The sequence below is a fragment of the Anabrus simplex genome, chromosome 7 (assembly GCF_040414725.1).
Source record: "Anabrus simplex isolate iqAnaSimp1 chromosome 7, ASM4041472v1, whole genome shotgun sequence".
Lineage (NCBI taxonomy): Eukaryota > Metazoa > Arthropoda > Insecta > Orthoptera > Tettigoniidae > Anabrus > Anabrus simplex.
This window is the reverse complement of record NC_090271.1, coordinates 203,331,678-203,345,108: the sequence shown is the minus strand read 5'-3', so window position 1 is coordinate 203,345,108 and position 13,431 is coordinate 203,331,678. Positions and strand designations below refer to the sequence as shown.

The window sequence follows — 13,431 nt, the reverse complement described above, 5'->3', positions numbered from 1 at the left end:
ATGATTTCTGTCGATAAAGAAAAATGCGCATGAATGTCATGATTGTTTGAATGCCTTGTTGAAACTGGAATAAAGTGTTATTTTCAATGTAATTTTCTTGGGCTATCGCCGATAGCCCCGGTAGCCCCTGTCAGATATATGCTTGTTGGAATCTTCAATATTATTCTTCATTTTCTTGCGCAATCATTCAAAATGAGAAATTCAAGTGTTTTGAGACTACCCCTCCCTTCGTACATTCTTACCTACGTTATTTTGAAGGTGATCTTCGAACGAGTGGAAATCATACCGGTGTTGTAGCCTAAATATTTCAAAATAAAAAACTGCCAGTTTTGGTTACAAGATTTTTTATTTAAGGGTTAAATACGCAGGGACATGAAGCCTCATTTATTGTACATAATCCACTCTCTAGTATTTTATCTCCTAGAATTCATCATCACAATACAATAAAATGCAGTACAACATAAGTAATATAAATAGTGCAATATAGCTTAACATAAAATTATGGATTGGAACAAATAGGTTGAACATAAGGACGATATACTCAATAATGCACTATTAATTAACTTGGTGAAAATGTGCATCTAACCATGAAGGTGGAAGGCAGGAAAGGTGTCACCGGCGATATATTAGTGTAATGAAGGATATGCAACTTAATAAGGGAAGAAGACAACTATGATAAAGATCACAGTTAGACTAATACAAAATGTAATTTTTAATTACGGTATGGTATATAACCTGGAGTTAATGACTGTCGTCTCTAGAAACTGCCAATCTTGGGAAATATTTGGTAACAATTAGTCAAAAATAATGAACAACTCCGTATGGTCAAACAAGCGTAAGATAATGGAATTTAAGATACAGTAAATCACCTATTGATCATCATTTTATACAAGAGAGAAGCCTTAATTCGACTTGTTTTAATAACGTGCAATGTACCGGTGCATATAGCTTATCACTAGCACGCAAGCAATTTTGATAGCATTTATTCAAATAAATGCATGTATAACTCTATTATTTCATCCCTTTGTCATATTATGATAAAGAACCGTATCAGCAACATAGGAATTACACGCGGTTAGTGATCGGTGATGGAGTGGACATAGCACCACCCTTGTGACGTCACAGCTCTTGGTAGCAAGCTTCTATATCAAGACGGCTGGAGCCTGGATGAGCGTAGGGCCCTAACACCGGGCCAATTCATGAGAGAAAAATTACTCGAGGGCGAATTTCTAAAAGTCCTGCTGTGGTGAAGGATGTTGTTACAAAACAAGTGGTTGTCAGAGTTAACAGTGTACACGAGCAGTTCTCAGATGTCTCGTATATTTTAAAGTTAATCAATGATATCTACATTTTATTCGAGAAGATTTGATCAGAGTCACTAGTTATAAGATATTGCTTCTTTATGAGATCAGCTCCTTTCTCTGCTACCATGTACGTAGGACCTTGTATGTGTCCCGACGTTATTCGCGGAAAGATGGATGCATCGATTACACGAAGATTTCTAATTCCATAAACTTTCAATTCGGGATCAACAACGGCAGTTTCGTCGGTCGCAGGTCCCATCTTACATGTACCACATTGATGATATGTAGTAGTAGCCGTTTGAAGCAAAGCACATCGCCAATATTCGTCGGATGCAAAGGTTAGGTGCTGACAAGGAGCCACCGGTGTATCGTCCAGCGTAGCGCCCATCTTTTGCAATGCTGGAGCCTGAGTAAATTCAATAATTTTTCTAATTGCTGCAGTCGTGAGCAGAATGTCTTCTTCTTCATCGAAGATATTCGGATCTATAAGTGGTGAAGTAAAAATATTATTATCTTTTAGTCTGATCCTCCCTCTACTTTTAGGTCTCAATGCAAAGACGTAAACATGAAATGCTGACTGATTTCCTCTGGGTGGTGTTTGATTTTGAAATACATCAGGGCTTAAGCCAAGAACTGAGGCCAAGAGTGTCTTGTTGAGTGGTATAGATGATATGAACAAGTTTTCAACATTAGGCCATCCAGGTGAATGGAAAGCAGTTCCTTCCATTTCCTGGAAGGAAGCAACTTCCATGAAGTTACTTGAAGTTAAAGGTCCACTACTGGAAACGAAATAATCATAATAGTTCTGGATATTTGTTATGGCCTCTGTTGATGGAAGCGCTTTACTTTCATTCACTGTGAATATAAGGGCACCAAGTCCTGCATGGTCCATGAGATTATATCCCACTTTGGAGTCCTGAATGACTTTGATCCCAAGTTCCTCTAAATGTTCCTTTGGTCCGACACCAGAAAGCATTAAAAGTTGAGGTGAGTTGATAGCACCGGCGGATATAATCACTTCTTTTCTAGCATAAACAGTGTAATTTTTATTCCCTTTAATGAAGTTGACACCGTATGCAGTCTTAGTATCTTCATTGATAAGAATCTTTGTCACCAAGGCTCTTTTCTTCAGGTGTAAATTACGCCTCTTGCGGATAGGATGTAAATATCCTTTACTAGCCGTCCAGCGGGATCCATTTGCTGTAGTTGTTTGTAAACGTGCAAATCCTGTCTGATGTTCACCGTTATAATCTACTTCTGGCTGTCCCATTTCCTTCCCAGCCCTTAAGATGGTTGAACTCATTTCAGTCCTGTATGGAGGGTAATTAATCTTGATATTGCCTTTGGTTGAATGATATTCACTGTCTTGGAATTGTGGAATTTGCATGTTCTCCACTTTCTTAAAGTACGGAAAAACATCTTCGTATTTCCATCCTGGATTCCCCATTCTCTCCCAGTTATCGTAATCATTTTTATTACCTCTGACGTAGACCATCAGATTTAGGACAGTACTCCCACCAACGACTTTCCCACTAGGATATTTTATCTGACCTCCAACATGACCTTTATGTTTCGTTTCTGATGGTATTGTTTTATAATGCCAATTAATATCAGATTCTTGTAATGAAGTAGCTACTCGAGGAATATCCATGATAACAGTTTCTTCTCCTCCAGCCTCCAGAAGTAAGACCTCCCAATCTTCTACTTCCGTCAGTCTGTTGGCGATAACACAGCCAGCTGCTCCTGCTCCAACAATAATGAAGTCGAACTCTCTTTTTTCACTGTTATCGTCACAAGGTTCCTGCATGGATATGCGTTCTCGCTCCATAATCGCCGGGAACATAGCGGCAATGTTGACATTATGACAGGAAACAACATTCGTAGCGACCTGTGCTGTTACGAGGAAAAGTAGCAGTGTCTCCATTTCCATTCTCCTTAGGTCCTTGACTTCGTGTGCCTGTGAACACAAACGATAAGTACTTACTTGTGAGGGGTTGAGAAGGGAAGAAACAGGCATCGTCTTTCAGTTTTCAATCAATCAATCATTCAATCAATCAATCAATCAATAAATCAATCAATCAATCAATCAATAATCTGCATTTAGGACTGTCGCCCAGGTGGCGGATTCCATCAATTGTTTAAGAAAATGTTTTCAAAGAACTTGTGTGGGAATATGCAACCACCACCACCACCACCACCACCACGATTACTGCCAAAATCTCTAGTTTACCGAAGGAGTTGTCCTTGCGGTTAGGGTCGCTCAGCTGTGAGCTTGCATTCGGGAGATAGTGGGTTCTAACCCCACTGTCACCGACCTCGAAACTGCAGTCGCTTAAGTGCGGCCAGTATCCAGTAATCGGGAGATAGTGGGCTAGAACCACTCTGTCGGCAGCCCTGAAGATGGTTTTCCGTGGTTTCCCATTTTCACACCAGGCAAATGCCGGGGCTGCACCTTAATTAAGGCCAAGGCCGCTTCCTTCCAATTCCCAGGCCTTTCCTATCCCATCGTCGCCATAAGACATATCTGTGTCGGTGTGACGTAAAGCAAATAGCAAAAAATAAAAAATAAAAAAATAACCCCACTGTCGGCAGCCCTGAAGATGGTTTTCCCTGGTTTCCTATTTTCACACCAGGCAAATGGTGGGGCTGCACCTTAATTAAGGCCACGGTCACTTCCTTCCAACTACCAGCCCTCTGCTATTCCATCGTCGGCATAAGACCTATCTTTGTGCGACATAAAGCAGATGGTTAAAGAAAAGAACCTTTAATTTGCTCACCGATTTCTTTGTGGTATTAGGACCACTGGGTGTCGAGTGGTCCGTACAAAGGATCTCTCCACCATTAATTTCAAGTTTGCTACCTTTCCGGATTAGGTAGTGCCTCGATTACCCTTGCGAGACACAAAAGTGGTAAGTTAGCAACAGAGCCTCAAATAGAGCCCATATTCGCAGCTAGATCAAGAAGGTGGGCTCTACTAGCAATTAATAATAATATTTTAGCTTAACATCCCACGTTTATGTGGGTTCAACTGAGCATCCAGGTTCAATTTAGGAGTTTTCCGGGGATTTAATAAGAGTGTCCTTCCTACAGTCCTTGTGGGAAGGAACACGCATTCGAACCTAGGAGACTTGGCATGGGATTCAAACAGACAGACCACCGTGCGAGCGCAACCTCCAATAACAATACGGCATCAGCTGTCGAGTTGCGGACTTGAAGTGGTGCAATGCAGGTGGACGACCTGCAGATTACGAGGTGTCGTGTGGTCAGCACGACGAATCCTCTCGGCCGTTATTCTTGGCTTTCTAGACCGGGCCGCTATCTCACCGTCAGATAGCTCCTCAATTCTACTCACGTAGGCTGAGTGGACCTCGAACCAGCCCTCAGGTCCTGGTAAAAATCCCTGACCTGGCCGGGAGCCAGGCACGCTACCCCTACACCACAGTGCTGGCAGAGGGTTCCTCTGGTTGAGCTAATTTAATTTTGCCGGGTGACACTAAGTGCAGCAATAGAGATTTTTAACACATCAACGATAATAACATGGAGTGTCAATATTCTTGATCTTCCTACGAAAATCGACTGACTCAGCCAAGATCGAACCCACGAATTGAAAACTCCACTACTGATCCACAGAGGGAACTGAGCTGGTATGACTGTACTCAACGAGAAGATAAAGGGAAATAATATGAGGTGATATCAGCGTGGTTTAAGAAGATAAAGCAGAAGTCGTGAAAAGTGCGTGGAATATGACTTGACTTAGTTCCTTTAATTCCAGGTGGAACATAGGGCCTCGACGAAATTTATCCAGCTTGTTCTATCTGTCACCAATGCTGTCACCTCACTCCATGTCTTGTTAACTCCAGCAATCTCCCTGTCTATGGCTCTCTTCCAGGTAATCCTCGGTCTGCCTTGCCTGCGAGTACCTTGTCGATTCCAGCTCAATCCCTGCCTTGTGATATTTTCTTGTTGTCTTCTCAGGGTGTGTCCCATCCATTTCCAATTTCTTCTCATTTTCTGTTCCTGTACGGGACTTTGACTTGTGGCCTCCCAAAGGTCTTTGTTTGAGATGTTCTTTGGCCACGTCCGAGATGATGGAAACGGACGACGACCTGAAGTAGAAAGGCCTTAACAGAAGCAGATATAAAATGCAAGTAGTATAATGGGAGAGTTCGGCCGCCACCTCCACCTCAGGCTCCCAGTGGCCACCTCCACCTCCACCTCAGCCAGAGGCCTCCCAGTGGCCACCTCCACCTCCACCTCAGCCAGAGGCCTCCCAGATGCCTCCTCCACCTCCCGCGGGAAATTTGAATTTGTAAACAAAGCCACGTGCTTTTTGACAGACAACAACGCATCGCAAACCTCAGTACTGCCATCTTGACGGGCCTAAACCTCAGTAGTGCCAACTTAACCTAACTAGCGCGAGGTAAACAAAGCCACGTGCTTTTTGACAACCACGTGCTTTTTGACAGATTTGTAAACAAAGCCACGTGCTTTTTGACAGCTGTCATCGACAACAACGCATCGCAAACCTCAGTACTACCATCTTGACGGGCCTAAACCCCAGTAGTGCCAACTTAACCTAACTAGCATGAGGTAAACAAAGCCACGTGCTTTTTGACAGATTTGTAAACAAAGCCACGTGCTTTTTGACAGACAACAACGCATCGCTAACCTCAGTACTGCCATCTTGACGGGAATAAACCTCGGTGGTACCAACTTAACCTAACTAGCGTGTAGTAAACAAAGCCACGTGCTTTTTGACAGCCACGTGCTTTTTGACAGCTGTCATCCGCCATCTTTAAACTACAGAGCGCTGTGCTGCCCTCTTTCCTCACCTGTCATCGGCAGTGCTGCCATCTTGGCGGGCCTAAACCTTAGTGCTACCAACTTAACCTCACTAGCTCGAGATAAACAAATCCACGTGCTTTTTGACAGCCACGTGCTTTTTTGACAGCTGTCATCCGCCATCTTTAATCCATAGAGCACAGTGCTGCCCTCTTTAGCTACTTACCTTTGAAATGTGGTGGCGGATAATTTGAAAAAATGCTTTTTTGACAGCAGCCATCTTTGAGCGCCGTGCTACACTCTTTAGCTAGTTACCTTTGAAATGTGGTGGCAGGCAAATTCCACATGACAGCAGTCATCTTTAATCAAGAGAGCACCGTGCTGCCCTCTATGTGGTGGCGGCAAATTGAAAAATTCTACATGCTCTTGTTTGGAAACAAACTCACGCGCTTTTTTGACAGCCGTCATCCGCCATCTTTAATCAACAGAGCACAGTGCTGTACTCTTTAGCTAGATACCTTTGAAATGTGGTGGCGGCAATTTGAAAAATTCTATGTGCTCTTGTTGGGAAACAAAGCCACGTGCTTTTCTTTGACAGCTGTCATCCGCCATCTTTAATCAATAGAGCACTGTGCTGCTATCATGCGGGCAATTTCGTTAGCTGTCATCCGCCATCTTTAATCCAGAGAGAACAGTGCTGCACTCTATGTGGTGGCGGTAAATTCCATGTGCTTTACAAACCTATGTGCTTTTCTGACAGCTGTCATCCGCCATCTTTAATCTAGAGAGAACAGTGCTGCACTCTATGTGGTGGCGGCAAATTCCACGTGCTTTACAAACCTATGCGCTTTTCTGTCATCCACCATCTTTAATCTAGAGAGAACAGTGCTGCACTCTATGCGGTGGCGGCAAATTCTACGTGCTTTACAAACCTATGCGCTTTTCTGTCATCCACCATCTTTAATCTAGAGAGAACAGTGCTGCACTCTATGTGGTGGGGGCAAATTCTACGTGCTCTTATTTGGAAACAAATTCTACTCGCTCTTCAGCTGTCATCCACCATCTTTAATCAAGAGAGCACCGTGCTGCCCTCTTTGTGGTGGCGGATAATTTGAAAAAATTCTTTTCGACAAGCAGCCATCTTTAATCCAGAGAGAACAGTGCTGCCCTCTTTAGCTACTTACCTTTGAGGCGGTTAATTTGAAAAATTATTTTCGACAAGCTGCCATCTTTAATCCAGAGAGAACAGTGCTGCCCTCTTTAGCTACTTACCTTTGAGGCGGTTAATTTGAAAAATTCTAGCTGCCATCTTTAATGAAAAGGGCATCGTGGTGCTATCTTGCGGGTAATATTTTACGTCACAGCTGTCATCCACCATCTTGCATTGCTAACCTTAGTGCTGCCCTCTTTAGCTACTTACCTTTGACAAGCTGTCACCCGCCATATTGCATCGCAAACCTCAGTGCTGCACTCTATGTGGTGGCGGATAACTTGAAAAAATCTTTTTGACAAGCAGCCATCTTTAATCAACAGAGCACCGTGCTGACATCTTTAGCTACCGCCATCTTACATCGCTTACCTCGCTGCTGCACTCTATGTGGTGGCGGTTAATTCGAACAAGTTTAATCACGCATCGGGTAAGCTAGAGTAAGCACGTGCTGCAGTGATGACGTTATCATGCATGTTTAAACCCGTTCGTTGACTAAAAGCTTTAGTCTTCGGGAAACAGTGATAGAGTGTGGAGTGCAAACATGACGAAAACATTAATAGTTGATGTGCAAGGCTTTAAAGTAAACGGAAACAAGTTTGTGTTTAAAGAGGTGGCTGTGTTAGATTGCTGTGTGTTGTGGGCACCAAAACTTGTTAGTTTAGTATTTAGTCCACCGTTCCCTTACTGTTTGCAAACAGATGAAGATAAAAAGCAGACTCAGTGGATTGAAAACAATTTAGGTTTGAAGTGGGAAGAAAAAGGAATACCTTATCGTTTTCTACCTTTAATGATGAATGCACATTTGTCAAGAGCAGATCTTGTTCTTTTAAAGGGTTGTGAAAAGAAAGAATGGTTGCGTGATTTTCTACCATCATCATGTGAAGTTATCGACATGCATGAATTGGGGTGCCCATCATTTAAAACTCTTCCGAAAGAGCATAGTAGAGAAACAACTAAACAGTCTTTACAACATGTATGCATGCTCTTTGATTGGTTGTGTCGCAGTGCATGCCGGGAAGTGAACAACATATGTAAAGTGCAGTGTCGAAATAACCTTAGTGTAAAAGAAACATTTGTAGAGTAAAGACATCATGTCATTTCTAACAGATACTAAGTGTAACGCAGTTGAAAAGGCGATCGTAAAGTTTTATGCATGCAAAAAGAAACTAAACACTTTTACTGAAGAAGAGTTAAATGCATTACCAAAGGCATTTTTGGTCAATGTAGCTGCGAATGCTGTAAAGAAGATTTGGGATAAGGTGCCTCGTGAGTGGACTCAAGATCCTGTTTTGTCAGAGCTTCAAACGTGTAGTTTACATCATGAACACGTGAGTTTAGCTAGAAGACCTTCTGTGAGACAGTGCCGTACATGTCAACTAATTAAACTGTATCACGGACCTAAAACTAACGAGTTGTCTTCGCTTATAAACACTTATCATGGCTGTAGAGAGAGTAAACAAGGAAAAGGTGAAGAAACGTGCTGGGAGAAAGATGAGGAAGCATGTTGGGCGTGGACTCATCAATAGAGTGATTGATCTTCTTTTCTTCGTGCTTCATCTCCCCTGCGGCCCTAGAACACATTCGCCTGATACGTAGTTACATGCTGCCTGCATGTCGTGTAGCTGTTAAAATCTGCTTCGTAAAGTTATGCTGTGTGTGTGTGTATTTGTTATTACCTAGTGCTTTAGCTGCTCAGAAGAATATAGCAGCACTTGTCGTTGTTGGTGCAATAAAACGAAAACTGAGTGACAAAGACCGTAAAATAAACAAAGGATAAAAATGTATGTATATAGTCTAAAATAAATATGAATTGTCAAAACATATTACAGGTGTTGTTTAATCCTACAGCATGTCCTAGTGACTTAGAAGAAAGGAAACGTAGAGGATTAAAAGAAAACACACACATAAGATTTAAAGTACATCCTCTTTATTAATCCATGAATTAAAGCTGTTATTAAAACCAAGCCATTTAACATACAGTTTATTACCACGACGTCGAATAACACGTTCAACTAAATAGTGATCAGGATATTTTGTTTTCTGCAGTTCTTCGATGTAGAATCCTCCTTCAATAGGCTGTCCTCTGAGATCGCGAAGTAAATACGTAACTGGATTAGTAAGCTTAACACTTCTGATTTGAAAAATTTCAGTGCTCCAGTTAGGTGTGTATCCTTTTGCAAAGATAGACTTGTGTTTGCTGGTGCGAACGAAATCACCTTCTTTAAAGCGATAGCGACGTGGATCAGCTGTTTTGATTACAAGATGAATAGCATCTAGACGAGGTGTATTCTTTGTAACAAGACGTGGCTTTGTTCCGATAGTGCGATGAGGTGTATCGTTGTAGGTAGATAAAAGTCTAGGTAGCAGATCAATCCAACGATATGAACCTTGCGCTGTAAATTCTCGCCACATCATTGTTTTGAGTGTACGATTAAAGCGTTCTACAACACTTGCCTTGAGATTACTGAACGTAGAGTAGTGTTGAATGCCAAGTAACTTGAGGTAAGAAGAAAAATCCTTGTTGTAAAACTCTTTACCTTGATCAGTTTGAAGAAGCCTTGGGCAGCGTTTCGATTCTTCAACAATATGTTTAAATGCTTCTTTAACTTGAGCTGCTGTTTTAGAACGCACGGGCTGTGCAAAAGCAAACTTTGAGTACACATCGATAACAGTAAGTAGATACTTATAGCCCTTATTACTAGAAGCATATGGAATCATTTCTACTAAGTCTGCTTGCCAGAGATCATCTTTTCCTCGTGTAATAACGCGTCTGCGACAGTAGGTGCGACGTGCTGGTTTATGTAACTCATGTGCGATGTTTACCTTTACAGGTGAGATCTTCTCTTGACGAGCCATTACAAAATAATACCGGCATAACGTAGTTCTCTTTCTATTTCTAGAATTTCTGATCCGTGACCCGTGTGACCAGCCTCTTGCGATGCTCTTAAAAGTTGTAATCGTTCAACGAGTAAGTTTGGGTCATTCCAGTATCTTACATCCACATACGGCAACAAAGGCTTGTAGATAACGTCTAGACTACGTGCAGTCGGAAACAGCTTAGAAATAAACTCACGATACTTGTAACTCTTATTCGCATTTACAGCTTCTGTTCTCTTGTAATTACGTCGTGTTGCATCAGTAGCAAAAAGTATTGCTTTATACTTTTTAAGATCATCTTGTAAAATTATATCCTTGTCAGGTATTCGTGAGAAAAGAAGTTCTAAGAGTCCTTTCGTAGGTTTATAGGTAACACCTTTTACAATGAGTTTGTTGCTATTAATCTTAACATTTGAATTTCCTATCCGGAAACAGTCATCTTCGTAGCGAATACCATAGGTAGTGTCAGTTTGTCCTGTAAAAAGTTTTTCTATATAAGGTGCAAAGAGAGATCCATAGGTATCTTGAATAAAAGTTCTAAACTGATTGCGATACTCTGGTGTAATCATCACCTCAGACAAAGATGGTAGATTTTGCGTCGATGTAGTAGGTGTTTCTGCAATAACATCTGTAGTTAAAAACTCAACACGCTTAGATGGTGATGCATCATTAAGTTCTTCTTCTTCTTCTTCCTTATCTTCCTCTTCTTGATCTACGTCCTGCTTCTTCTCTTCCGTATCTTCTTCATGCTTTTCTTCTTCATGCTTCTCTTTATGATATGATGTTTGCATAGAAGCAAAACTTGGAGTAGACTGCGGTAATGAAGTAGAATTAAAAATTTCTTTGAGTGGTGTACTTAGTTGTGTTTTTAAAAATAAATCCGTGTCTGCTTGAATACGTTTAAGCTCTTTAAATTTCCGTCGAATATTGTTTCGAGCTTGGATGATATGTTTTGTGATCTCCTTGCTAGATGTTAACATGATGGTGGTTTTTAATCAAGTAGTTACTGTAATTCTGTGTTAATGCATATAAAATGATCGAAACCCATGCGATATCGTCCATGCTGTACATCACTTTCTTTATCAATAACTAAAAAGCTGTAACGGTGTAATGACCAACATTTAGCACACATACGTTTAAAGTCATCGAATGTCATATCAGTGTTAACATGATCGTTATACACATGTCGCATGTTGCGCTCATCTTGCCGAAAAAGCACAATAACATTTGCGTTGTCGCGTATCAACTGCTTGGGCACACGAGAATAGGTTTGGCACAAATAGATGCAATCAACATATTTATGTCGACCCATACTAAAGAATGCACGAATAACGTTTTGCTGTTCTGTTGCGACATCATCAAAGATCATTAGAGAATTAGGAAGCACATCGTCTGGTGATGGTACTTGCTCATGTGAATTAAATTTAAAATATCTTATTCCATCTTTAACTAGATCGTGCATTACAGTTTGTAGAATAGTATATAGCGGCTGATAGAGTGACTTTGCGAAAACGTAAATATTCTCGAAGCGTATACCATTTACAGAAGTAATAAGTGTGAGTAAAAGATTTGTTTTACCACATCCCGACGGACCTGATATAATACATCGAACAGTAAAAGGAAACAACGTTCCATGACGTTTTCTTGTAGTTGTACTAGAACTAGATAAGAGATGTGGTACAATGTCGGTAACAGGTAGCGTGTCTTGCTGCTTTATAATCTTCATGATAACTGAATCATAAAGTACGTAATAGTAATATATATATTAAACGAAACAAGAGGCAACGGTTAGTTTATGATTTGCTCTTGACTAGTAAAGTCGTGTCCAGCATGGTGAAACAACGATATCCAAACGACATGAAGAAGAAGAAGAAAGTAAAAACTGTTGGATGGAAAGATGTTATAAAGGCTGCGCAAAAAGCTATTCGAGGGGAATACAATCCTCGTGTAGCTATTACTAAGGCGTTACGCGCAGCAAGAGCGAGAATTTCTCCAAAGTGCAGAGCAATATTTAGTAAACGTGCGCGAATTATTCCTGTACCAAAACGAGGAGGATTTCTTCCTGCGCTGTTTGCTGGCTTAGCAGCTTTAGGGTCATTGCTAGGTGGTGCTAGCGCTGTAGCGAGAACTGTCAAAGCTGTAGAAGAAGCGAAACAACAGTTGAAAGAGAGTGAACGTCATAACAAGACGATGGAGGCAATTGCGTTACGAGGCAAAGGTGTGAACATGAAGCTAGCGCCATACAAGAAAGGGCTTGGTATCTACATTTCTCCAAAAAACGTCTACTGAATGCACTGCCATATCGAGCTCTAACGCATGATGAAGTTTTTACGTTTGCTAAACAACTAGGAATTCATTATTTTCGAGGAGTGTATATGCGTGATCAACTACCAGCACGTCCACGTGAACGTGAAAGTGCCGTAATTAACTTGGACGACAGTCGTGGACCTGGAACTCATTACGTTGCTTATGTATAAATCTAAAGTATGGTATTTTGATAGCTATGGAGATTTACCTCCTCCTTTTGAGCTCATACGTTATTTCGGAAGCAGTGCAGACATTGTTTACAATAAAAACCGTGTGCAAAACTTTAATACACGCATGTGCGGACGATTATGTCTTATGTTCTTATATCAAACCCAGACAGTAGAGAAAGTGTATTAGTGTCTACGTGATGACGAACAGTGAAAGAACGTTTGCTGTACGTGGAGAAGGACCTGAAACAACCATCTATTTTAATCCGCCAATCGAACTTGGTTATCAGCCGCATAGTCTTGGACTAGTATCGTTTGAAAGCTACAATAAAATCTATAATGTGCGTGATGGTTTAAACAAGTTCTATTACGATGAGTATGTGCTAACACTACCCTCAGGTAGTTATACAGTAGATGATATTCACGACTATATTGAAAGTACGTTAATTGATCAGTTTGGGGAAGATAGTTTTAGTAATCATAATTACAAGTTCTCAATCACTATAAGCAACATTACGCACAAATGTGTTATTGAATCATCATTTAAGATTGACTTCAAATCACAACCTGATTCGATTGGTCCACTGCTTGGATTTTCATCGAGGGAGCTCCTACCGAACGTACGTTACGAGTCTGATCAACCTATAAAACTCTTCGATGATTATAATGTGAACATTACTTGTAATATTATTACAGACTTGAATAGTAATCTACAACCTTCGCACGTCGTGCACGACTTTATTGTTACAGAGGAACGTGGATATACTATTTGTGAGAAACCAGC

The 13,431-nt window shown here is 41.1% G+C and overlaps 1 protein-coding gene across 2 annotated transcripts in view; it reads right to left on the bottom strand.

The window, feature by feature from the left end:
- Positions 1 to 339: 339 nt before the first annotated feature.
- Positions 340 to 13,431, bottom strand: part of LOC136877041 (glucose dehydrogenase [FAD, quinone]) — an 83,412-nt gene continuing 70,320 nt past the window's right edge. For both annotated transcript variants that reach the window (XM_067150844.2, XM_067150845.2), the window contains exon 2: positions 340 to 3,261. In XM_067150844.2, coding sequence (XP_067006945.2) covers positions 1,345 to 3,234 — 1,890 coding nt within the window. In that variant the 5' untranslated portion in view covers positions 3,235 to 3,261 and the 3' untranslated portion in view covers positions 340 to 1,344. The remainder of the gene's footprint in view (positions 3,262 to 13,431) is intronic.